This window comes from Eucyclogobius newberryi, unplaced genomic scaffold (genome assembly GCF_026437365.1).
Source record: "Eucyclogobius newberryi isolate DKJ021-1_F unplaced genomic scaffold, fEucNew1.0.hap1 SCAF_4, whole genome shotgun sequence".
In the NCBI taxonomy this organism is placed as follows: Eukaryota; Metazoa; Chordata; class Actinopteri; order Gobiiformes; family Gobiidae; genus Eucyclogobius; species Eucyclogobius newberryi.
The window spans coordinates 13,967,755-13,993,793 of record NW_027316056.1 but is presented as its reverse complement, the minus strand read 5'-3'; the positions used below and the strand labels follow the sequence as shown (position 1 = coordinate 13,993,793).

At 39.2% G+C, this 26,039-nt stretch overlaps 2 protein-coding genes across 2 annotated transcripts; both read right to left on the bottom strand.

Annotated features, from left to right (window-relative positions):
• Nucleotides 1–405: 405 nt before the first annotated feature.
• On the bottom strand, nucleotides 406–9,875 carry trim25 (tripartite motif containing 25). The gene is made up of 10 exons (XM_072463112.1): nucleotides 9,602–9,875; nucleotides 8,503–8,877; nucleotides 7,028–7,123; nucleotides 6,124–6,357; nucleotides 5,428–5,596; nucleotides 2,374–2,451; nucleotides 2,208–2,294; nucleotides 1,642–1,791; nucleotides 1,507–1,566; nucleotides 406–941 (listed from the first exon to the last, which is right to left on the bottom strand). The coding sequence occupies exons 1-10, from the start codon at nucleotides 9,854–9,856 to the stop codon at nucleotides 409–411; spliced, it is 2,037 nt and encodes a 678-aa protein (XP_072319213.1). The 5' UTR covers nucleotides 9,857–9,875; the 3' UTR covers nucleotides 406–408.
• Nucleotides 9,876–11,168: 1,293 nt separating this feature from the next.
• rasal3 (RAS protein activator like 3) lies at nucleotides 11,169–25,936 on the bottom strand. The gene is made up of 17 exons (XM_072463105.1): nucleotides 25,869–25,936; nucleotides 25,424–25,488; nucleotides 25,263–25,342; nucleotides 23,992–24,115; nucleotides 23,809–23,907; nucleotides 22,358–23,032; nucleotides 21,383–21,527; nucleotides 21,177–21,321; nucleotides 19,792–20,028; nucleotides 17,196–17,397; nucleotides 16,585–16,676; nucleotides 16,378–16,491; nucleotides 15,504–15,669; nucleotides 15,315–15,425; nucleotides 14,419–14,630; nucleotides 11,650–11,734; nucleotides 11,169–11,326 (listed from the first exon to the last, which is right to left on the bottom strand). The coding sequence occupies exons 1-17, from the start codon at nucleotides 25,909–25,911 to the stop codon at nucleotides 11,234–11,236; spliced, it is 2,688 nt and encodes an 895-aa protein (XP_072319206.1). The 5' UTR covers nucleotides 25,912–25,936; the 3' UTR covers nucleotides 11,169–11,233.
• Nucleotides 25,937–26,039: the final 103 nt, after the last annotated feature.

Sequence of the window (26,039 nt, the reverse complement as noted above, 5' to 3'; positions counted from 1 at the left end):
CTGATATTTAGTTTGACTGATCTTTTTCTCAGCACTCGTCAGTCAAACAGTCTTACAGCGTTTCCTTGTCCGTATTACAAACGCAGACAAGACCCGATCTCACCAAAAGTAACAAACAGTAGCAATTCACACCACTACCGTTTGTGTACTGCAATTAAATAACCTTAATCATCTTAAATCGAATACCGTAAAACCTTTATAAATGCTTTCTTGGTTCGATTATTCTCTAGATTACACAGATTTACATTTTCACCATAGAATATCAACACGTCAAACATTTGATTTAGGACCAAACATTGTGATTTACTCATTTCTTTTCCAACTTCGAATCAAACAAATGGGAAAAATTTGCTTTTTTTTTGCGATACTGTAATCTATCGCTCGCTGTCAGTTTGATTACTGCGCATTCTACGACGTCAGTTTGCACAAATTTATGGACGAGCCACTTGAGAAGATCCAGAAAGCCGGGTACACGGCTTTAGCGAACGCGAAAACGAAAGTGTGGAACGGATAGGCCCGGTCCGCCACGCTGTAGAAGGTGGCGGTGCCGCCCTCGTAATCCAGCAGCACGCCCACGCGTTTGGGATTAGGATTGGCCAACACCGACTCGTTGTTGCTGTGCCAGGCCGAGAGTTTGACGTTGAACCACTCCACGCACCACGACTGCTTGTTCCGGCCCAGGCGGCTGTTGGGCCCCTTGCGGTCGATGGCGTCGTAGGCCAAGCCGACGCCCACGAAGTTGTTGCTGGTCATTTTCACCTCCCAGTAGTGGCGCCCGGCGGAGAAGCCCTTGGAGCCGAGGACCTGGGAGCAGACGGCGAAGCGCTCGGGGCAGTCGGGGTAGTCAATGTGCTCGTCCGACACCACGGCTCTGGTGAAGTTATCGGTCAGGAGGATGCGTCTGTGGGCTGTCTTTGGGTCCAGAGTCATCACGGTGCCGTCTGCGGGGAGGGCACAATCTGTTCTAAATCTGAGAGAGGTTTTAGGAATACTACGACTGCACAATATTGGATTCACTCTGACTGATTTAGTCTGTAGAGTACTGCAATATCAATGTTGTTTACGGTGTTTGAATATACTTTTACGTTATTAAAACAAATATATTTATTCTTTAATGTATTAGTCAAACTCTGTCAAAGTAAAAACTGAACAGACAAAACTAAATAGAATCAGATCTTTGATGTTGTGATACATTTAGTTTGTAGAGATTATCAAGCAATATGTAGGTTCCAGTATCGGTTTTGGCCGATATTTGGAGCTGATATGTAAAAATGGAAATAGAAGAACAACATTTTAATCAGAAAGCTGTTCCTATCAGGATTATTGTGGTGATCATTTGTGTAGCGAGGGCGGTTTGTAATGAGCCACTGTGACTGTACAAAGCTCCTCATTCACTCCAGGCGTTCACTACGACCACGCACTTTGAGACCACATGTTCAGTTTGGTCACTTGTATATGACCAACAACGACAACCCTTTCAGAATGATAATATCTACATGCACTCACATTTCAGAAGGTCGCTCCTTTTTTCGGCGGTTGTGATGTTCAGGGGCACCTCCGTGTTGTCTGCAGCACAAACAGACCAGTTAACCAGGGCAAGCAGAAGAAAAATCCTTCAAAAACAGCCATTGATAGTGACACCATTGTGATCTGAAGACTGAGGTTTGCTGGGTTTCTCCCGGTATTCTGGGAGAGGAGGAGGGCCTCTGGTCTTGTCTTTTCCATAGTCTTCCAAACGATCCATCGAGCGATTCATGTGCTCCGCATTTCCCTCTAAGGATTTGTTTTGCTCTGAGGAGAACAAATTAAAGCAGAACTCTTAACGCTGGTGCCAAACTTTAATAAACGTCCCTGTGCAAAAGAAGTTTCAGATTGCAAGAATGAACGTAGGTCTGTCACTAAAGATTATTGTAGTAATGGTTTAGTCATAGTCGAGACAATACGTTATCGACAAAGTAAAAGGTTGAAATATTGTGACTGAACATCTACAAATGAAGTGGGTAAATAATCATATCTGATAATTGGTTATTCTTTGTTGCATGCATGGAACTGTCTTTTCCTATGCATTTATAGTCCAGTCCGTCTTTCACACTACTGTCGTCATTATTTATTAAAAGTGCACAAATGGAACAGAACATTTTGTCTGTGAGGTTTACTGTGACGTGTGGTCGATACTTTGTGGAGAAAAATGGATTGACTGGACTCACTCTGCGCCTTCTTCTTTGGTGCCAATTTGGCCTGGTGGTGAACGGGGCCGGGGCTGTGAGACCTTGGGAACCTTTGGAATCCTGGTGCTACAATGTAATTAGAACAATATTCATTAGAAAATAAAAGGTGACATAAACGGGTTGGGGAAAACAACAACGCACAAACCTAGAAGTGGCCCTGGGAGCAAATAAGAGGATCCTGGTGGAGGTCTTTCATAAGAGGATCCTGATGGAGGTCTTTCAACTTAAAACAAAAAAACAATCAACACAAGTCATTAAGCAAAGGAAAGAGACATTTGTAAAACACTAGACATTTTTAGAACAGTTGTGTCACTTGTGTATGTCAGAAAAGTACAGAATGTCATTGTTGATTCAAACCACAAAAGGAGTCTCAGAGAAGGAACGCGTCAAGTCAATATTAAAAACATCTTCACTTTGATTTCAACGCCAAAGTGAAGACTGACTTAACCATGTGCAATACCGTCATATTCATGTGCAATACTGACTTAACCATGTGCAATACCGTCATATTCATGTGCAATACTGACTTAACCATGTGCAATACCGTCATATTCATGTGCAATACTGACTTAACCATGTGCAATACCGCCATATTCATGTGCAATACTGACTTAACCTTGTGCAATACGTCATATTCATGTGCAATACTGACTTAACCTTGTGCAATACCGTCATTCATGTGCAATACTGACTTAACCATGTGCAATACCGTCATATTCATGTGCAATACTGACTTAACCATGTGCAATACCGTCATATTCATGTGCAATACTGACTTAACCATGTGCAATACCGTCATATTCATGTGCAATACTGACTTAACCATGTGCAATACAGTCATATTCATGTGCAATACTGACTTAACCATGTGCAATACAGTCATATTCATGTGCAATACTGACTTAACCATGTGCAATACAGTCATATTCATGTGCAATACTGACTTAACCATGTGCAATACCGTCATATTCATGTGCAATACTGACTTAACCATGTGCAATACCGTCATATTCATGTGCAATACTGACTTAACCATGTGCAATACAGTCATATTCATGTGCAATACTGACTTAACCATGTGCAATACCGTCATATTCATGTGCAATACTGACTTAACCATGTGCAATACAGTCATATTCATGTGCAATACTGACTTAACCATGTGCAATACCGTCATATTCATGTGCAATACTGACTTAACCATGTGCAATACCGTCATATTCATGTGCAATACTGACTTAACCCTGTGCAATACCGTCATATTCATGTGCAATACTGACTTAACCATGTGCAATACCGTCATATTCATGTGCAATACTGACTTAACCATGTGCAATACCGTCATATTCATGTGCAATACTGACTTAACCATGTGCAATACCGTCATTCATGTGCAATACTGACTTAACCATGTGCAATACTGTCATATTCATGTGCTATAACTGTCGTACTCACAAGCAATTAAGGCCATATTCATGTGCATATAACTGATGTAAATAAGAGTGTTTTGTTTTGTTTACTTACTTACCATTAGTATTATTTAGTCAGTATGCTAGCTATTTTTACTATTTTATTAATTTATTTTATCTTTTATTTATTTATGTTTATCTTTTTATTTCATTTTATTTATTCCCCCTCCATTCCCTATTAAGATACGAGAGTTTTGTTCATAAGAGTTCTTCTATTAAGAGTGTTTTTTGAAGCTTCCTATACGTTTTGTCCTTTCCCCCCGTATCTACTGCGTTGCAACACCGAAATGTCCCCATGTGTGGACAATCAAGGATGATCTTATCTTAAAAGGTGCGACCGCGTTCTTTCTCTGACCCCTTTAGAAAAGCCATGTTTGTTTAATGTTCTCAGTTCGTTTCAAGTACAAACTGTTAATCCGTCACCATCGAGGGCTGCACAATACAGTCAAGCAAGTTTGGAATACAGTTCAATGTTTCTGCCAAGTAGGAATATCCAAGCCAATGTAGTTTTAATGCCAATGTTTTATATTGTGCAGCCCTTAAATCAAGAGGAGTCGACATGATTTATGTCCATTCTTTGCATTCACTTACTTAGTGCATTACCTTCAGCCACAACACCTAAAACACAAGACACGATCACTCTTTTCCCCTTCAATGTGTAACAATTAGGAATGCAACAATATTCAACATCATATCAAAGAGTCCGATACGGGAGTCACGCAAGGACACTGACAAAAAGACTTTGCCATCTTCTTTTCAGGCATTGTTTTCAAAGTTTAACTCAGAAAACGGTCCGTCAAGACATTTATTTGCAATATTACATCATTAAATACATTAAGAAGTGTTCCCCAGGTTAAAGGTTCAGAGCTGTAACTCACTCATGTTTCATCTGTTTATATCTGTTAAAAGTTCATATCACAGGTGTTACCACAAAAAACATGAAACTTTTATTTTTATATTTAATAAGAGCCAAAATGTATCGAAATCAAATGAATCACTTCCTGTGCCACCAGAACGGCCCCGCCCCCTTTGGGTGAAAACAAACCTCCATTAGAAATGAAGGGGATGCGATTGTGATAAACTTGAAATAAACGTCCCAAAACTATATATAGTGATTAGTTTTAAATAGCCAAAGACAAAAGAATGCAAACGACCAATGCTTCAGGCAAATCACAGACATTTTTAAACTCACTCGACTCAAAGCTAATTATAAACGTTTGTATCAGACGCACACGTTTTCATATCAAACACCTGTTAATGTTCACGTTTTATAATAAATGAGCTGTCAATCTAAATAAAATTTGAATCCACAGTATGATTTGTGATTTCTTACATGTTTGTTTGGCATTTCTACCTGTAACATTCACTTTGTGTGGTTTTATTTTTTGGGGATAATTTAAGTCCAGTATTTATTGTGTTGGATTTTATATAGTTGAAAGAATTGTAAATAGATTAATGAGTTTGTATTTCTAAATTACCGTTTGTTCACTCGAAACAGAGGAAATCCAATGCTATGTCCTATTAAAATCATCTGCTGGTGGTGATTTCATGCGTCTGTGAGAAAGAGCGTGTGGTTCTGATGCTGGGTCTCAAAACTTTAGGATTATAAAAGGAGAGAAGATCCGTCAATTTGTATCTGCAGCGCTTGAATGAAGCGGGACTCCTGAGTCACTATATCGTGACCCATGTGTCGAGATACGTATCAAACTATATAATGTTGTCAGAGTTACCTGCTTTGATCATCGAGAGTCTGGATTCTACCGGCTGTTTGAAGATCTCCTTAAGATACTCCTTCAGGGCAGTGGCAAAAGCCTGAGAGGCCAGGAGCCGTTTGGAGTCCAGGTTGATGCGAGGGGTGTAAGGGTCAAAGTTCACAGCCTGAGGAAGATTCACTGTAGTCTGCAATGAAAAAAGACCAATGTTAATACACTAAAATGAACAATAGGACTTAGTTTAGTAGTCGACAAGTCACACTATTATATCTATTGTGCACTGTGACTTTTTAAAACCAAATAAAAGGTTGAAATCAAGGCTTCTAGATAGAGAATACTTACAAATAAAGCTTAATAATGATTCAAATCTGAAATAGTTTATACATTTTTGACATTTTGATCTGATAATGCCTTTGTCCTTGTTATAAACGGTCTTAGTTTGTTTTACAGTCTGTATAGTCCACATAACGATTATTGAGAATACAGAATGTTTTACTTTCAATGACGACTTGCATATTTCATAATAATAATAATAATAATAATAATAATGAGACATTTGGACCGTTTATGCTCGATTGTAGTTCTGACAAGTACGGGTCAATTTTGTATATTACATGGACACGACTAAAAATAGGAAAATGACAAAGACCTGCATATATTTTAAGACACATTCAAGTGTTTCTTTTGTATGCATCAGTTTTATGTGAGCAGTACCTGGAGGAAGGCTATGGTTTGTGTCTGTCCCAGCAGTGTGTAGATCTTCTCTTTGCTTTTGCTCATGTTGTCCACGTTCTCGTTGAACTTCTTCATGAGGCCGTCCAGTTTGCCCTGTCCCAGCTCCAGCTCGCGGTCCACCACCTGCAGCGCCTCGTTCTCCGCCAGAGTCAACATCTCGCGCATCTGCTGGAACTCCACGGACGCGGCCTTCTTCCTGTTGGTCGCAAAGTCCTGTGGAAAACACAAAACGTACACTTGGTTTGGTCCTGTTCTGGTCCAGATTAAGACGCAGTTTAGTACCGACTTTCATTTGGCGTGAAGGCAGCGCAAATGAGTGATGTCATTTGTTTTTAGTCTCTTTTTAAAAGGATTTTATCAGGTCAACTGTATGATTTGCTATGTTTTTTTGATCAGATTGTATTGTGTTTTAATGCAGCTTTCCTCTTACTTTGTGAATGAATTGTGCTCTAAAAATCAAACTTACCATGCTTCAAAGAATTTAAATTTGACCAAAATCCAGTATTTCTTTCAGTATTCAGTATTGTGGAACTTGACACTCAATAGCTCGTCATTAAATGCTTTTATCAGTCAAGTTGTTCCCCACAGGTTTATATTGAGACTATAGTTACTTCTAAACGTTCATGACAACAAATGAAGCCAAAAGTATGACCTTTTTAAAACACAAACGTATTGCTCAGCTCGTTTTTAGACTACGTGGGCAGAAATTAGCCATTGCGGGGAAACACGGTACACAATCGTTTGACTTACAAGAAATACACTGGTTACAATTGACCCGTACAAAAGATGAACTCTTCTACTCTGCTGTCATTTGCAAAAGAGCCGCACAGCAACAATCACCACGTAGATGATCAACACGGTCTATAACCTAGGAGTGTTGTACCTTGAGAGTAAATTGCTGATTCTTCATTTGAGAAAGGACCGTGGCATTTTTCATAATCTTCCCGTCCAAAAATGACAGCTTGGCTCGGAGATCAGACTAAAAAGAGACAATTAGTTACGTTTTGTGCACTGCATGCGTCCAGCTGGTAGAATAAATGACCCGGAAGAACAAGTAATTCATTAAAAAACAAATATTAGAGACAGATATTTTCCCGTTTGACTAAGTGTAGGTTTTGTAAAAGGGTGATACAACCAGTTTCTTCTTTAAGATGAATACAAATGTGCTTATTTTACTAAACAAGTCAAGAAATGTCAAGTGTTTCTATTCTAGTTATTATGTGCCTGATGGATCAAGGTGACTAATCTCACAGGGACACTGATCATTACCATTATTATTCTTGTGATGACCTCAAAATGATCCTGCTTGTGTAAATGATTAATACAACTGCAATTAGGGCTGGTGTCTTTAAACATTTTAGCTGAGGTTTAATTATCTGACAAATGTGAAATGTCTTTCTAAATAAAAATGTAAAAAGTTTTATAATTAGCACTTTTGCTTTGTGTTATTTTCACTATATACACACAATAATACCTTTTGCATCTAAAGACATTGAAATTTAATAAATATTCAAAAAAATGTTGATATTCTTCTTTACGGTCTCCGCGTAACACGCCCTCAAAAGGACAAGTCACGCCTATTGGAAATGATCTACGGAGCTCATATTATTTCACTCACTAATGCGTTTTTAATGATCTGAGTTGAAATAATAAATACCCATGTAACAAATTTACTCCATAGCGCCCCCTACCCATTGTGTGAAAAACTCAACATTGTCTAATTTGTTTGAAACTCATGGGTTATATTCTCGAGACGCCATGAAAAAAGTGCATTGCAGATATTGTGTATTTTCACAATTGGCCAGCAGAGGCGCAATGAATGCCTTCACTTCCTCTTTTATTTTGATGGAAAATTTCCTCTTGTGCCGTGATCTTAGCATTAGCGTTAGCATCAGCATTAGTGGTGGGTCTCTGTTGCTAGGTGACGGAGGCACAGGGAGAAGGGGGTTTAAAGAATAAAGTCTGAAGAATAAAGTCTAGGAGAACGCAGTGTGGAGGCAATCATGATCAAAACACGGTCGTGAGGGAAGGCGGTCGCGCGGGTGGCGAGAGCCATCATCGCCGCTACCGCGGCTTTAATTTTTGTTATTCTTTCTTTAGATTAGTTGTTTAGATTACACAAGAATTCCAAGAATATTAGACTTGTACTAAATCTGACCCAAATGAGGCTAAAGTGAATTGACAAAGTCATAATTTCATTGAAAAGACAGTTTCATTCCTGCTTGATCCTTAAAACTCTTCCCTCAGCCCATGTTTTGGAGTGTTAAGTTCGCTGATTATCTCAGTAACTGATTGGCTGTGATGAGTGGATTATTGGCTGTGATGATCTCGATGTGGACAAGTTTAAAACAGACACACCTCTTTGTGGTTCCTCTGCTCTTCAGGGGACACAAACGTGCAGCCTTTGTGTCCTTGCTGGAGGCAGAAGCTGCAGATCGCCTGCATGTGATCGCAACAGAAGAGCTCCATAATTTTGTGATGCTCGGAGCAGATGCGCTCAGTGAGGTCGCTCACCGGCTCGCTCAGCTGGTGCAGCCGAAACACGGGGTTGTCCACGTGGGGGCGCAGGTGCACATCGCAGTACGACACCATGCAGGTGAGGCACGTTTTGGCCGCTACCTCCGTCATACACGTGTCGCATTTTACAGCAGGTGAACTCGATGGAGTAGGAGTCGATGGAGTAGAAATCTCCTCTTCTATGAATGACTTTGTCTCAGGGTTGTTTGCTCTCACCTTGAAGAGCATGACAGGTTAGACTACACAATTTACTGTTTAAAGTTACATTTTACTGTACATTTTGAGTACATAGTAAGTCTATTTTAATGTTGTTCACTGAATATGGCAATAAACATTTTCTGAGTCTTTCTGACATAACACAATAAAGTAGTGGACATGATTTGAATTAAGATTCTACAAAACATGCCGTTTGATCATTTTGGTGAAGTTTATACTTGGTTGGACATGAACAGATGTGACAGAGGTAGAGGTTACCTAGCAACCATGCTATAAACACGGGGCCAAAATCTATATAAATCACACAAATGTTATAATTTGACAAATAGTAATACTGAGAACACCTTTATTTGGTTAATGATGGTTTAAACTGTCAGAGAATGTCATGTTGACAACATAAACGGAGGGATTTGGGTTAATTTGTAGTTTTTGTAGTTGCAAATATTCCTTTTTGCTAAATCTTCATCATATTTGGGAGAAGATTTGGGTTAGGATTAGGTTTATGAATAGTTTATTTAGTTAAAATTAGAGTTAAGATCAGATTTTTGCTACATGGAAAGCTAGAATCCTATAAGCTTTTATCTTCTTCTGTGGCAAATGTTTATTTTACAAATCAGGGTACAATAAAGGTTGGGTCAGGTTTACGCCGACCCAGGACGAAATGAACCCACATGGAAAAAACGTACAAAAACCACGTTAAACATCCCGAGTCTGCACCGCGCACCTTGAACGTCGCCACCACGTTGTTGAGCACGGTGTTCTTCTTCAGCTCGGGTCTGGTGGCGAAGTGCGTGCGGCACTGGGGGCAGCTGAAGGGGGCGCAGTCCCCCCACGTGGCCAGGAGGCAGCCCTGGCAGAAGTTGTGCCCGCAGGGGATGGTCACCGGGCAGTCGAAGGGGCTCAGGCAGATGCTGCAGCTCAACTCGTCCTCCAGACTGAGCAGGGAAAACGGCACGTCGTCCACTGCGGCGGCGGCCATTCTGACGGGAAAACGAAACCTAACGAAAACGAAAGTAAAGTGTGAAATAAGAGTCAAATGCTGCTCAAATGTCATCATGATTAGGGTTTTGATCAGATTTTGACAGATACAAAACAAATAAACGTGTAACTATAAAGTGAAGTAGCATTGGTCGAAAAAACCTCCATTGGATATGCTGTTGTAATTAGTGAGTTTAGTGATAAGGTTTCTCCATTTCGCCCGCGTTTGACATTAAATTAGTCAAAAATACATCGTCCGAACAAAGCAAATGAAAATTCGGCATGAAATGTGAACTTAAGTTGTTAAATTTACCTGCAGGTTCGCTCCGTCCAGTTGTGAATCCTTTGCTTGGGAATTTAAAGTATCGTTTTTGAACAGGTCAGTTCCGTGTTCTGGTGACGTGACGCTGCGTGGGCTACGCCCAGGATGACGCGCGCGCTACAATAAACAAATAAAACATGCATTAACTTTTAATATTTATAGTTTTGGCTTTAGTTTTAGCTTTAATAGTTGCATATGTTGATGCAATGTGAACAATATAAAGATGATAAACTAACACAGTACTCGCCTACAATAAAGACATAATTTAATAATGATAGAATGATGTACACTACAAACTATTCATTCTACGTAGGCTACATTTTCTGCATGCATTTTACGTTAATAGTTTTATATCAGGTTAAATTTAGATATCAAGTTATTTGGAAGAGAAGAGGGAGTAAATTATATATTATGTAATTGTAGTGGAGTTCGATCAAGTGAAGGGTGCATTGATACTTTGTTTGTCTCATTGGCTGTTTAGGCTTGAGCTCGGTTTTAGTTCTATTATAGACTTGGTTTGGTCCTGTTAGTCCTGGTTTAGATCTGGTCGATCCCAGCATTTGTCTCGGTTTAGTCTTAATTGTACAGGCAATTTAAGCCGTACATTAACGAGTTGCCTGTAAAGTCACCTGTAAATTTCCATGAAAATAGAAAGTTAAACCTTGGAGACAAATGAGCTAAAAGAGAAACTACATTTCCATGGAAACGAGCAGGATGAGGCTCTAAGCCCTGCCCTATATTTTCTTTTGCGCAAATAAAAACATTGGGGTAAAAAAATGCTTTTATTTTGGTAAATTCTTTTGACAAGAAGGTTACACGTTTAAGTTTTTTTTTACATTTTCGATGGTGTAATAATACACACTATAAACAAAACAAAAACAACAATATAGTTTCATTACATTTGTATTGTACCATCACAATACAAAGACATAACAAAAAAATCTCTTAAATTCAAAATCATCCAAAGAAAATCAGTAACAGAAAGAAGTCATGTGGCTGTTTTAATTCAACTTCTATGTATATATTTGAGCATTTAGCAGTGGTAACAATGACGCTTCACTCTCCATTTGAATTCAGATGTGGTCGTATGTTGTTCTGACTGCTGTAGGCCTCGGTCAGATGCTTCTGGAGCCCTGCGACCTGCTCCTCCTGGAAATACAAAGTAACAAGGTCTGTACCTACTATGTCGCGTGGAAGTGGGCAATATATCCAAATTTAGATCATATTTTGAACTTTCCAATAAGGTGATGTTTCTGTACTTTTGTGATTCTTTTACAGAGATTTCAATCTGGCTGATAATTAAACCTAATTTTTTGTTTGTTGGATTGGCATAATATCGTCTGACTCATATTCATTTTTGACAATATCGCCCACCCATAGTCATGATTAATCACTGTATTGACCTGGTGCACATAAAATAAAAGCAAACTAAATCTTGACTGGAGGGTCTCGGATCAATGTGTTTGTCTTACCAATACGTTCACTCGCTCAGCCGCTGCCATGGCCACGCTTAACTTCCTCTCATCCTCCTCGCGCTCCTCCTCAATCACACCCAACCTGCAAAAAATGTGTAAAAAAAAAAAAAAGGTTGAATGTATTTTGGCACTAAGTGTCAAATTAAAATGGCATGAACAAATTAACAAATAAAAAGGGAGTGTCTGCAGAGCCGCGGCGCACGGCCGAAACTGCCATGTTATTTTTGTGCGGGCCGCGCGCCGCGGCTCCTGAAACTGCGCCGCTATTTGACTGCGTTATAGCGCCGTTTTAGACCGCGCAGGGTTAAGGTTAGGGTTAAGGTTAAGGTTTAGGTTAAGGGTTAGGGTTAGGGTTAAGGTTAAGGTTTAGGTTAAGGGTTAGGGTTAGGGTTAAGGTTAAGGTTAAGGTTAAGGTTAAGGTTAAGGTTAAGGTTAAGGTTAAGGTTAAGGGTTAGGGTTAGGGTTAGGGTTAAGGGTTAGGGTTAAGGTTAAGGTTAAGGGTTAGGGTTAAGGTTAAGGTTAAGGGTTAGGGTTAGGGTTAAGGGTTAGGGTTAGGGTTAGCCATGAGGCTATAACGGGCTATAAGGGAAATTCCGCGGTCCCTGAAACTGCGCGGCCATTTGACCGCGCTGCGGCTCTCCAGCCACGGCCAAATAAAAAAATAAAATTCAAGCCCAATTTGCAGGAAAATACAAGGCAAGGCAAGTTTATTTGTAGAGCACAAGGCAATTCAAAGTGCTTCACACATCAGGAGAAAAATGCATTAAAATCACACAGACATGACAGAAATCACAAAAGAGTCTAAGACCTAAAAGAGAAGAGTTCAAATAAATTAATTTCAGTCATATGCACAGCTAAACAAAACTGTTTTTTAGCTTAGATTTGAACATTGTCAGAGTAGAAGCCTGTCTCACATCTTCAGGAAGAAGAGGGCACCAGCAGGAGGCCGGTCCCCAGATGTTCATATAGACCAGGGGCGTCCAAACTTTTTACACCAAGGGCCGCATTTTGAAACTTAAACGGGGCAGAGGGCCACAAACAACTTGACAATGTCGAATTTGTTGAATGACAAAGTGAATCATTCAAAATTTTGCATTTGATGTAATTGCGATGAGCCTCCACACCTTTAATTAGACCTAGAATATTATTATTTTCCCAATTTCACAGTAAAAAGTACTTGTTTTTGTTGTTTGGGACGACATAGCAGGAAGCTGGAGGGCCATACAAAATTGGTCTGAGGGCCGCATTTGGCCCCCGGGCCCCTGGTTTGGACATGCCTGATATAGACCTAACATTGGTGCTAGGTCATGGAGAGACTTGTATACAAGCAAAGCTGCTGTCTATTCTCTGAGCCACATATTCTCTGAGGCACAGGAGCCAGTGCAGAAACCTGAGAACAGGACTAATGTGATCGTACTTCCTGGTTCTAGTCAGGACCCGAGCAGCAGCTAAAATATCGTAAAAAGTAATCAGATATTTGACTTTCACTTCCCTGTAAACCGGGACAACCAGTTGCAATACAAAACTATGCTGAGTTTGTCTTTCTCTGAATAGAAACACATTTCCCTAATCTTATTTAGTTAACCTAATTTTTATTCATGCCTTATTCATATTTTGAGTCTGATCCTGAGTCTGAGTCTGATTCTCAGTCTTGATATAGCACAGTATATTGCTATATCCTGAGTCTTAGTCCGAGTCTGAGTCTCAGTCTTGATATAGCACAGTTTATCGTTATATCCTGAATCTTAGTCTGGGTCTTAGTCCGGGTCTTAGTCCGGGTCTTAGTCCGGGTCTTAGTCCGGGTCTTAGTCCGAGTCTTAGTCCGAGTCTGAGTCTTAGTCTGATTCTTAGTCCGAGTCTGAGTCTTGATATAGCACAGTATATCGCTATATCCTGAGTCTTAGTCTGAGTCTGAATCTGAGTCTGAATCTGAGTCTGAATCTGAGTCTGAATCTGAGTCTGAATCTGAGTCTGAGTCTTAGTCTGAGTCTTAGTCTTAGTCCGAGTCTGAGTCTGAGTCTGAGTCTGAGTCTTAGTCTTAGTCTTAGTCTTAGTCTGAGTCTGAGTCGTGAGTCTGAGTCTTAGTCTGAGTCTGAGTCTGAGTCTGAGTCTGAGTCTTAGTCTTAGTCTTAGTCTGAGTCTGAGTCTGAGTCTGAGTCTGAGTCTGAGTCTGAGTCTGAGTCTGAGTCTGAGTCTGAGTCTTAGTCTTAGTCTTAGTCTGAGTCTGAGTCTGAGTCTGAGTCTGAGTCTGAATCTGATCCTGAGTCCGAGTCTCAGTCTTGATAAAGCACAGTATATCGCTATATCCTGAGTCTGAGTCTGAGTCTGAGTCTTAGTCTTAGTCTTAGTCTTAGTCTTAGTCTTAGTCTTAGTCTGAGTCTTAGTCTTAGTCTTAGTCTTAGTCTTAGTCTGAGTCTGAGTCTGAGTCTGAGTCTGAGTCTGAGTCTGAGTCTGAATCTGATCCTGAGTCCGAGTCTGATCCTGAGTCCGAGTCTGATTCTTAGTCTTGATATAGCACAGTATATCGCTATATCCCTAGTCTGAGTCTGAGTCTTAGTCTGAGTCTTAGTCTGAGTCTTAGTCTGAGTCTTAGTCTTAGTCTTAGTCTTAGTCTGAGTCTGAGTCTGATCCTGAGTCCGAGTCCGAGTCCGAGTCCGAGTCCGAGTCCGAGTCCGAGTCCGAGTCCGAGTCCGAGTCCGAGTCCGAGTCTCAGTCTTGATAAAGCACGGTATATCGTCATATCCTCTTGCAGTGCCTGATTCTTACCTGAAGGTGGCACTGGCGAGCTGCTCCTCTGTCATTACTAGGACATTGCGCAGATCGTTGACTTCAGCCTGGAGCACTGCGTTTTGCTCTTGGAGCAGTGCATTCTGGTCCTGGTTCTGATTGATGAAGTCCTCCAGGCGTTTGGCCATGTCCAGCTCTTGCTCTGTCACCTGCTCGATCCCAAGACGCAGCTCTGACAACTCCTGAGTGTGCTGAAGTAAAAAAACCACTCTTTTAAACTTCTTCATCAAATGTGAACAATAGGCAAATATAACAGTAACTCCAAATGTGATTGATGTCATTATGGTTTAGAAACATGCTGATAGTGGCTCTGAGTACAGACAATATCAGAGATTACATTGATCAGAATTTTGCCTCAGAAGTGATGTCTACATGGATAAAACAGTTGCAGACTACCAAACAGAAAAGTTACAGAGTGCAACTGTAATTTTCAACATAATATACTGCATGTTTAGAATAGAAACGATTATTAACTTCCATATGTGGCGAATCTAGACTAAACAACTTTACAGTGGTGGAAGTACTCAGTTCTGTTACATTGGTAAAAGTACAGCTATAAAAGCAAACTCTAATAAACTAAGTAGCACATAAAAAAATCTACATAAGAAAAAGTATTTCACTCAGATCTTGAAAATTGTTAAATGTAGTGATATGGCTAAAGAATCACACTGATCTTTGGTCATCAAAGGCCAATTCAAATCAATGTATACATTTTTCAAGTTCAGTTTATGTGTATATTTTTAGTACAGTACTTTTAGTTAACACTGTGTTACTTCTCACCACTGTAACTTCATAACATCTCTTCAGTGTCATTGTCATAATGCAAGTGTCCTAATCACACTGTGTTGTGTTGTGTCATGTGTTGGTTACAATACCCTGTCCAACACACTGAACTCTTCCGTTTCGGCCTTGGTCTCATTTGACTCTCTGTTTTGGTTGACTTTGATCCACGGGACGGGCGCAGGTGTCCGCTTGACGCTTTCATTCTGTTCAAGATGGAAATATGTTGTAGTCATGGGTTTCAATGTCTAAAAGAATCCCTCCTTATTCCTCTCTGCACTCACAGTTTGAGGCATGGTGATGTGTGGTTGGTTGGGTTCTGCTGCATCCTGTTGGTGATCGGTGGTGGGCAGGTTTTCGGTGCTGGTCTGTCTCTTCATGGCGTACTTTTTGTGGCCGGCCGGTCTGTGGGGGGCACTATGGGTTCGGTGGACTGGTTTCCTCCGGGTCCTGATATCACAAATATGATATACAACATTAATAATAGAGGGTATATAAAGTATTTGTAGGGTTTATTAAACATTTCTGTTTGTTTGAGCTTTTAAATGGTTATGGATATTGATAACAACCTCAAAGCAATTATTTCCATACAGTTGGTGACAATGGTAACTCCATAGAGAGGGGGGTATCAAAGACTTTGACTTAACCTAATGTTAAAACAATGAAGGTTCCAGATGCTACATTTCCTTGCAAAGTGTTTTGACATTATATAGTGTTAATATATTTACCTGTAGTGTCCCAGAGCCTTATCAGGTTTGTCTACAGCTCTTTTGTCTGATTTTTACCATTACATGGCCATTACAAATCTGATAACTAGATAATCCAAGGTAATCCAATAATTAGATGACATTTTTGTGTCTAGAAAAATCTGATCATCAAAATGACACGTGTCAGTTTATTCATGGGTTTTACAGTCATTTTTGTATTTTGAAGACAACGTACAAATAATTAAAAAAAAAAAAAAAAAAAAAATTAAATTCTTATTTTATTTGCATAATTTTCCTTATCGCATCAGCTGTAACTGTGATGATGTCTCAAATATCTGATGGATGTTTGGTGTGCATGTAAACATAGCCATTGTTTTGGCTAATGCAATGGGCGTTTTGCACTGTCTCTGTTAATGATCATATTCATTTATTTATTTGGAGTCCATCTTACCCATCTCCTGTGCCTTTAGTCTCAAGGAGAAGCTGCTGCATTGATGACTGAAGAGGGCTGTATTTAGCCAAGTCCTTTGGTGGCACGTATGTTGGCTTTATTTGACCTGCATGGCTAAAAAATACAATACAAATAAATCCATTGTAAACCTCATAACATAATACATGCATACGGTACATATCATTGTCATATTTATTCATGACGTACCTGCTGATCATGATGCGAGGGGCTTCAGGTCCCAGAGACTCTGTGATCTGGTTGAGGATTGACGGCAGTGGGTGCAGTTTGTCTATCGTTTCCTGATGAAAAACGAAGATTGTGTGCTTGTTTGTATTGGTTTGTAAGAATTTGGAAAGCTTGGGTCACATTTTGGGGTCTACACTTTTTATACTATGAATGCTTAAATATCAACATTTGTATATATTAGAACATGCATTTGTAAATACTGTATTACCGGTAGTATTGCAGACTGAAATAAATACACCAGTAATAGTATGTTTCACAAATCTAAAATGTTGCAATCATGTAGTCCATTTTTTCTTAATAACTGGAAGATGCGTTCTTTGTTCTATTATAAAATGCACTTTATGTATACTGTTTTGATTGAATATGATTTGAGCTGTATTATATGATAAAGCAGATGTGTGCAGGTTATACAAAGCAAGGTTGTTTAAAAAGTACAAAATCTGCAGTATAGATGAGCAATATGAGATCATGTCATGGTATTGTAAGGCATGTAAATGTGTGAGATGCTCTTTGATTCCCAGCCCTAATGTTTGTCTATATATTGGCTAAACGTTTGCTGTGTGTTGTCCTACCGGGTCCCTCTGATAGATGATGTCCACCAGCAGCCCGTGCAGCACAGCCAGGCGAAGCGGCAGGTCCACGTAACCGTCAAATGAAGTCATGGGGATTTCAGTGTCTGAGTTGGACACGGTTTGTAAAAAGCCTCTCATGCCGTCCCAGTGCTGCTCCAGGAAGTTGTTCATAAACAGCATGTACTCCTCCTTCTCCCCAAATCTACATCACCATCAAAAACGAATACAGTGGCTTTTAATGCCCATTTAATGAACATAAACAAACAAGACAGACCTTTAATCACTGTCATTTGCACCAAAAATAATCAAATGTTCTCCAAACCACGTGCTTTTACTGACGGAGGATTGACTGTAAAAATCTGTGAGTCACTTATATAGTAATTAATAAGCATTTAATATTGTAATGCATTAATATACCTTTCATTGTTATTGCATACTGGACACACACACACTCCAAATTCTTGCTCTGTCTGCTTGTGTCTGTTTCTACTTCTCCCAAATCCAACCAACTTCTCTGTCTGGGTCAAGGGTCGCACCTCACGACCATATTAGGAAGTGGAAGGTACAGCCTGGTACGCCTGGTGCCAGAGAAGATCCACCTGTGTGTGAGAAGCCCCCCAGATGAGGAGCAGACCGGTCTGGGGGAACTTGAGGGACAGGCGTGTTTTAATCTGTTAGTTTTGTAATTGTAGGGAATAAATTATTTTATTTTAACGATAATAAAATATCTTGTCTTGTTATTCTCAGTATATTATAACCTAACACTCCACATGAATCATTTGTCACTGAGATCATCTTAAACTATGAAAATAGCGAGCTCATATTGAGTTTGAGCAGAAACATGTCTGTGATATGAACATTTCATATCATAAATCACATCAAAAGTCCATGTTCCTGCTCCTGCTGCTGCATGAATATGGACTCTGTCTTTCACCTGCTGCAAAAGTCTCCACAACTATTACTAGGCTGTAAAAAAGCTATTTATTTCTTATATTTTTTATTGTTTTATTTTGTACACAATATTTGGCCCACGACTCAGCTTGAGCGTCGAAATTCGACAAAAGAGTTTGGTTTGATGGAACACTGGCTCATGCACTGCTCCAACTTTTTTTTATTCTATATTTTCAAGGCCAGAGGGGTAACTTAAGCTCCTTACTTAACGCTCCCACGTTTGTTTGTATTTAGTGGTGAGTCAGTTCAGGTGAACAGAGAACTACGGATAACTACAGATGACTACAGAGAACTACACAGACGTGGAAATGTTAGTTAGTACATTTAAAAGGTTTTTTAGATCTTGAGAAGTTTATTTTGTTATAAAGTCAAATACAATATTTTTCAGTTCCAAATACCTATGACTAAATGCTCTGTAGATCAACTGTGATCTGAAGTTGTGATGCACATAAACTGAAGCACAGTATTGGTGAAATTACACTGTTTTTTCTTGATAAATTTCAGTTTATGACAACAAACGTTTTGTAATTTTTTTTATCGATCCAGTAATTGCTTCAAAAACAGCGTAGGCTATATAAAGCTCTTTATTTCTTATATTTTTTATTGTTTTTTGTTTTACGTTATGTTCGGCCCACGACCCAGCCTGAGCGTCGAAATTCGGCCCAAATGAGTTTGACACCCCTGTAACTAAACTAAATGCTGTGACAATGACGTTTGTTTCTTTCAAATATGTTCAAGTGAATTATAACATGTAGACCATCATTTTACATTTTGTTCATTGTAAACTGCAAATCGGATGTTTAGTAATAAAAAAAAGGTCCATTGACTTTCTGTTCAAAACTGCAGAACTGATAAGCCCCGCCTCTTCACAGTGACTTTTTCATTGTAACAAGCAGCAGACTGTCATTTACACGCTATGTGACATTTAGTAGAACACAACATTATCATATCATCATTTGGAGTCTTCCTTTTTCAAATAATTGTATCTAAGTTCAGGGATGTGGGATGTGAGGGGACGGTGTAAAACAATTTTGAGTAAACTAATTATGAGGAAACACTGTTGGAACAAGGTTAAAAGCTCATTAAAGTTGATTTTGCATAATATGTGAAATTATATTGTTATATTATATTGTTTATTTAGTAATGATACCTTTGTATATTGTTTTCCTTTTCCCCCTCAATAATTTGTATGTTTAAATTATTACTACTAGGTGGATTTTGGACGTAACAATACATACATGTGACAATCCCCTGACCTGTCGACCCGGATGCTCCTCATCTGCCTGGATGAACTCTCCCTGTACTAGATGAACCACCCTCTCTCCCCCTGAGTGGTTCTGGCTCCACAGTCTATGTCTACACAGGGAAGCCCATCGGTCCTGGACCATCTGCGGCCTGTACGTCTGCAGGAGTAGGATCTCTCCTTCACAGTGGTCTTGCCTGAGTTTTCTATTTTTCCCCAACAGGATTTTTTGTAGTTTTTCCTTGCCAAGAAGGAGGGTCGACTTCCATTAAAAAGCCATTTTCAATCAGATTAAGTCCAGACAATCACCTTTGAAACCTTTTCTAATCTCGTTTTTACTACTTCCACTGGTCATACACAATACATGTTTACAGACTAGCAGCTAATACACAAATGACTTACTGAGTGAAGTTAGCGAGGTTCTGAATGACTTTGGCCGTTAAGGTGAGCGTGCGTAGGGTGCTTGGTTCAGGGTAGGGTTGTGCCAGACTGAACAGAGACGGGCTGAGGATGGCCGGACACAGGAACCGCAGGAACAGAGAGGCGGAGATGAGCCTTTGTCCGATCTCGGGTTTGCCCTGATCCTCACACAGCTCCGTCCAACTCGAGAAGATCTTGTTCAACTCTTTAGGAAACGGTCTAGAATGTAAAAAGACAAATTATAAATCCACACAGTCCCATGGCTGAATGTAGATGGATAGGTTTGCTACAGTCATAGTATCTATCAGAAAATCAACATCAAATTACAGTACAGTACAGAAAACGACAGGAAAGAGGAACTCAACCAGGTGTACTTTTATACTTTTAGTACTTTTTATGTAATTTATACCTTCATTTTGAGTTTATTGTAGATTTGTTTGGTTTACGGACATACAGCAACACTTTTGGATATTTTCACTCATATCACTGATTGGATTAAGGTATATTGTAACGCACATATTGTACATACACACAAGATGATGTAATTTATGGATTTATCAGATATGTCCTGTACAAACAATTACATCTCATGTGAATATTCTGATTTATTTCCGATTTTTCAAGCCTGTGCTGGTTTTGGCAAAGAAAAATGTGTGTGGGGGGGGGAAACTACCGGTAATGTGGAAAAGACACAAATGTAAAAGATACAAAGGCATCTATCCATCTATATTTAAAGAGATATTTTTAAATGTATTGTAGTTTATCTTCCAAAAAGTTTCTACAAAAATCCATTGACAAACTACATGTTTTGGATGATCAGATTTCTCTTGAGAATGTAAAAACACACCATATATCTCTCATCTCTAAATCTCTTATTATCATGTTATCTGATTATTCTAACCGTGTAAAATAAGATAAGATAAGATATTCCATTATTGTCCACACATGGGGAAATTTCGGTGTTAGAACACAGTAGATACAGGGGGAAAGGACAGATAACTTATAGGAAGTTTCAAAAAAACACTCTTAATAGAAGAACTCTTATGAACAAAACAAAAAACTCTTATTAACAAAACTCCTTTCATATCTTAATAGGGAATGGAGGGGGGAAATAGATAAATTAAATTTAATTTAATTTAAAGATAATAATAATAAAAATAATAAAAATAATAAAATAAAATAAAGTAAAGTAAAAATAGCTAGCATAAGACTAAATAATACTAATACTAATGGTATGTAAGTAAACAAAATAAAACAAAAAAATGTTAAAATGTTAAAATGTACCCTCTGGCCCTACCGTGACTACACAGCGAACAATATTGTACTTGTTACACGCTCCAGGGTTGTTTCATGCTAATTCTTCTCACCCATGAATCCCAACGATCTTCTGCACCACCTCCTCACACGCGTCCTCCAGCTGCTTCTGGTTGTTTGCCAGATCAGACGGAGGACATTTCTTGGGGTCGACTTCACACATCTCCACAGACGTGTACAGACGGGTGATGAAGTCCCCTGATAATTGAAAAACCATACTGTGAAAACTATTTGAGAGAGGTTTTATTTTCTGTCTTACCTAATGTGTCGATGAGATACTTTTGCCCGACCAGCTTCATATATTCGTCGATGGCTTTCGTTGCCAGTGTGTTTTCTCTGAAGATCAGGGCCTTGTTTTCGCCGAGCCGCTCCACCTCAGCACTGCCCAGGTCAATCAGGAACTCCTAATATTTCAGAGGAAAATATTACGGTTAACTAAAACAGAATTCCTAACAATTAATCTTAATGAGTAGTAGTAACTTTGCCTGCATCATTTATACATTTGAAATCACAATTTGAATGGCGGAAATCGCAAAGAATGCCATTATTAAAGTAACATAATAGTCTCTGCAAACAACCAAATATCCTGTTTTATGAAGTAATAACCTTGCTAACCTCTTGTATTAGTTTTAGTCTTTTTTTCAAACGTTAATTCTCCTGGGTGTGTTTAAAATATGAACTAGTATTAAACACATATCGCAAATCTAACCGCAATTTATAAGATACTAGATCAAATCAGAATCAGATACGGTTTATTGCCATTGAACACAGTTTGCAAACATAGGAACTTGTCTAGGCATTAGGTGCAACATAAAACAATGAATAATAAGATAATAATAATCACATTGACTATGGAGTCACAAATGGCATGCATAAATTAAGAATTTCACAAATGGGAAATTTGTAAAGGGTTAGTGTAGCACAAAATGACATATTCTGTATATACATGACCTCAGATTCAGTTAATTTGTCACATAAAATATATCAAAAGTGCCATATTACTATAGATTTGCTTCATCTTTTACACTCACTCTGAACCTTTTGTGTCTGCTGTTTCAGTCGGGCACCAACACCTTTTCCTGATTTAATTTGAAAGAACCTTTTCAGTAATATTTATTCATTTGTATCATTTTCATTACTCTTACTTGAGTACAATTTTTGTCTGCTCGGCCCAACCTCTGTGTATAGCGCGGTATAAAATGACAGAATACATTCACGCAGCGGTAACATTTACCTTTGCTTTGCCAATACTCTGCAGCACATGGACCAGCGCTCCCGCCAGCTCCTCTTTCTCCTTCACATTCAGCAGAGGCTCCAGATTGGTGCACATCTCCACATAGTCCAGGGTCACATACTCCGCAAACTCTTTGTACTTCTCCATCGGCAACACCTTCAGATTCTGGAAGCGTGCTTTAATTCTCAGCGAAGCCTGCGGCCCCAGCATTTCTTTGGCCCCCGCTGCTCCAGATGCTTTGTACGGCACTATGGGATACCACTTCTCCTGATAGGTCCTGCCTCGGATCTCAGCCAGAGTTATGCTGACACTGCCCAGCGGGTGCAGGGCGGACTCATCCCGGGAGTGACGCTTCTTCTTGGGGTCCTCGTCGCGGAAGAGGTGCAGGCTGATTTGGGAGACGGAAGGGAGGTTGTCGAGCTCGAAAAACTCACCCCAGAATATTTGACACCCCGCAGTCACGCCGCCGCTGGAGTTGAGGACGCCGGTGGAGCCCATGGCGCCCTCTCCCGCCAGACTGGAGCGGTTCGAGGGTTTCCCAACGGCACGGCTACTGGTGCGAGCAAACAGGGTCCCGTCCAGGTGCACCTCGCAGTAGTAACGCTTCTTTGGGAGCAGATCCTTGGCCTCGTTCACCCACAGACTGAGGAAGTTCTCCGTGCGCTCAATGTTGTCCTGGGAAGTAGGGAATTGCTATTTATTTGTATACGATTATGATGAAATGACTGCACGTTTACAACAAGGTGAATTTAATGACTGTTGTGTTCTGAGAAAGAACCAGAAAACGGTGTGAAATTATGAGAAATGTTCCAGTGGATTTGACCGCCTAAATCCTTGTTCAGATAAATGTTTTAATCTGGTATATTTCCTCATTTTATACAGTATAAGGCCTTGGTGTATTTAGATATTAAGATTAAGTTTGATTTACTTTTATTTTATTAAACATGTAGATATATTTATTTTTACCTTATCTGACCCGCTTTTCTATTTCTTTTGGTTATTATGTCTAAGTCCACAAGTTATTTATAGATAATAAAGATAAAATGTTAGCAGGTTTACTGATCTAAGATATTTTGTTGTACAACTTGCATGCTGAATAACAAATTAAATACAGAATTATCACCTGGCTGCTTGAGATGCACTAAACTACTTTATATTTAATAGTTTTAATGAATAGACGTTTTCTGTGCAGTAGTATGTTCCATTAGTTTGATGGCTCACAAAGTTTTGCACTAACCACTAACACAAACACTAACTTTGACTCATTATCAACATTTAGACTTAAATCTGTGGATGGGCTATGATAAAACCAGTATTTCTTCCTTTTTTTTTGCCAATACAAATTACATTTTGTTGTGTAGACAGCGATGTGGTATTCAATCTGTACTCCTGCTCATTGATCGTTCCAACTCATCATTTGTTCATTTTTTGTAATGGTGTCGTGTGCAAACCTTATTTGGCTGCGCAGCCCGTCGCAGATCTTCAATCCAGCGGTCACGTTCTGATAATGAAGTGCATCCAAAGCAGTGGGTATTTTCTGAGTTTATCACCTGAGAATTTAAAAAACAACCATTACGATTTATTTATATTACAATAGTGATGTGACCTGGCTAATATTACGAGCAGAAGTCCACCTCAAAGCAGTACTTCTCCCCGAGGATAGAGCTATGGACGGGCCTGATGACTGTACTGGAGTCTGTGCTGAGGTCCAGACTGGGCAAGACTGGGATGGTGATGGAGGTACTGGAGCCATAATGCCTTTAATGCAGAAACAAATGAGTAAGACTTTAAAGTGCAAATGACAGGTTCTTATGTTTTTTTTTTCTAATTATGACTTGAAAAATGAAAAATAAAAGTTGAAATTCATAGAAAGCAGAGCTGAGTTCTAAAACTGAATCCCTCTGTCATCAATATGCCACATTACATCCACAATGCAGGGGCAATTTACATACAACTGACACATTTTCTTACAGTTTAAATAATCATTTAGAAAAATAAAGGTTTTATCAGAAATGATTATTTGTCAAATCATAACTATTGTGTAATTAATATGAACAGGTAACAGTTACGGAATTACCTCTAACGGTGTCACATCTGCTGCTCATGTCCAAACAGGAAGAAGTATTATAAACTAGTTTTTCTCAAACTTTTCACACCAATTAGGCCGCAGTTATTTGATTACTTGGTTTACGGATCCGCCGCACTTAGATAATTGATTTATACAATATAAACAAAATTAATTATTATCAAAAATGTTTTATAAAGTACCGCCGACAACGCAAAATAGCATTAAATGAAATATAAAAAGCGGTATTAAGTCAAAAGATATGAGCACGTGAAGCGTGACGGAGCGGGTCCGACCCTGCGCGGTCCCGGCGAGAGCGCGCCCGTTTCCTTGTCTGCTGCGCGCCTTTATATCGCAAATATACATTTTAAACCCGTTTACCACATTTTCTCCAGCGTGTTTTGCTTTGACTGAGACTGCACACTTAGAAGCGTCAGTTCTACCAATGCAAAACATGCTAAATCTACTGTTGCACTCACCTGCGCGCCGCGTCTCCCCCCCTCGTCCTCCTGGTGCGTTTTGGGTAAACCCGGAAGAAAAAATCTTTTGAAAGTGAAATTATATTTATATTTCGTCCGCCTGTTCAATATATTTCATTTAAAAATCCGTAAACCAAGTAATAAAATAACTAAGGCCTTACCACCTAAAAATATATTTCATCCACTGGTTCCTGGAACAAGGCTAGTCAAGGTCAAAGCTATGGCTAAAAGAGGTCTAAAATAGGACTCTACAATATTTCAAGTGCAAAGGAATCCACGTAGCACCTGAAGAAACCCCTATCATAGTTTGAGAACCACTGTTTACAAACGTTAACAAAATTGTCACATTGAGTAGAAATACCCGTTTCCTTTTCGGAGCCCCAGAGATTGTGAAGAACTGTTCCTTTTGGCTTTATTCTCAAGGCGTTTCTTAATCAGCCCCTGATCAACACATTAACATTGTCATTAACATTGTGATACAAAGGTGAATGAATGAGAACTCTTCATGTATGCAACACATACCAGTACGCCGCCATCTTGGTTCTTGGATCGAGGTCCGCCCAGACCCACGTTGTCAGGGCTGCATTCTGTGAGCGAGAAAAGTGAATTTCAATCTTTAATCATTCAATTCTCTTTTAATTCATTTAATTCATTTCTAAATCATTTTTGAATGTGACATGTTTATATCATTTGAAACAAACAAGGTACACTTATTTTGTTTAAATTATGTCACATGCAAGAATACATGTATAACTACAATATATCTCTTTTTTCTTTTTTTAAAATGATAGAATAAGTAAGAAAGAAAAGTCATAATATTACTGACTAAGACTCAGAGGAGCAAATTAAAGTAATATTATAAACAAAACTACTTAATAGAACAGGTAACTACTGTATATTTGAGACGATGCGAAACAAAAAAATATAACATTCCACATAAAAAAGGTCCAAAAAGGTCTTTTCTTACCCAAAGCTCCACCACAAACAATCCAGTGTCTAAATCCCATCATTTTGTCGAGTTAAAGTCCTTCTACTAACTTTCCAACCTACTTTATTGACCAAACTTGACACGAAACATAATGAGTAAAACGCGAGGGCTGTAGAGATGCATTGCTTTTCCTTCTCAAATGTGATTGGA

What these genes read in the sequence shown, in the direction of transcription:
- trim25 (XM_072463112.1), bottom strand. Translation starts at nt 9,856, where the DNA reads ATGGCCGCCGCCGCAGTGGACGACGTGCCGTTTTCCCTGCTCAGTCTG. An exon ending in ACCAAAGAAGAAGGCGCAGA is followed by an intron (nt 1,792 to 2,207) that starts GTGAGTCCAGTC and finishes TGTTCTCCTCAG; the next exon opens with AGCAAAACAAATCCTTAGAG. An exon ending in TCAGTCTTCAGATCACAATG is followed by an intron (nt 1,567 to 1,641) that starts GTGTCACTATCA and finishes TTTGTGCTGCAG; the next exon opens with ACAACACGGAGGTGCCCCTG.
- rasal3 (XM_072463105.1), bottom strand. Translation starts at nt 25,911, where the DNA reads ATGATGGGATTTAGACACTGGATTGTTTGTGGTGGAGCTTTGG. An exon ending in GGGAGAAGTACTGCTTTGAG is followed by an intron (nt 23,908 to 23,991) that starts GTGGACTTCTGC and finishes TTAAATTCTCAG; the next exon opens with GTGATAAACTCAGAAAATAC. An exon ending in GTATCTCATCGACACATTAG is followed by an intron (nt 21,322 to 21,382) that starts GTAAGACAGAAA and finishes TTCAATTATCAG; the next exon opens with GGGACTTCATCACCCGTCTG.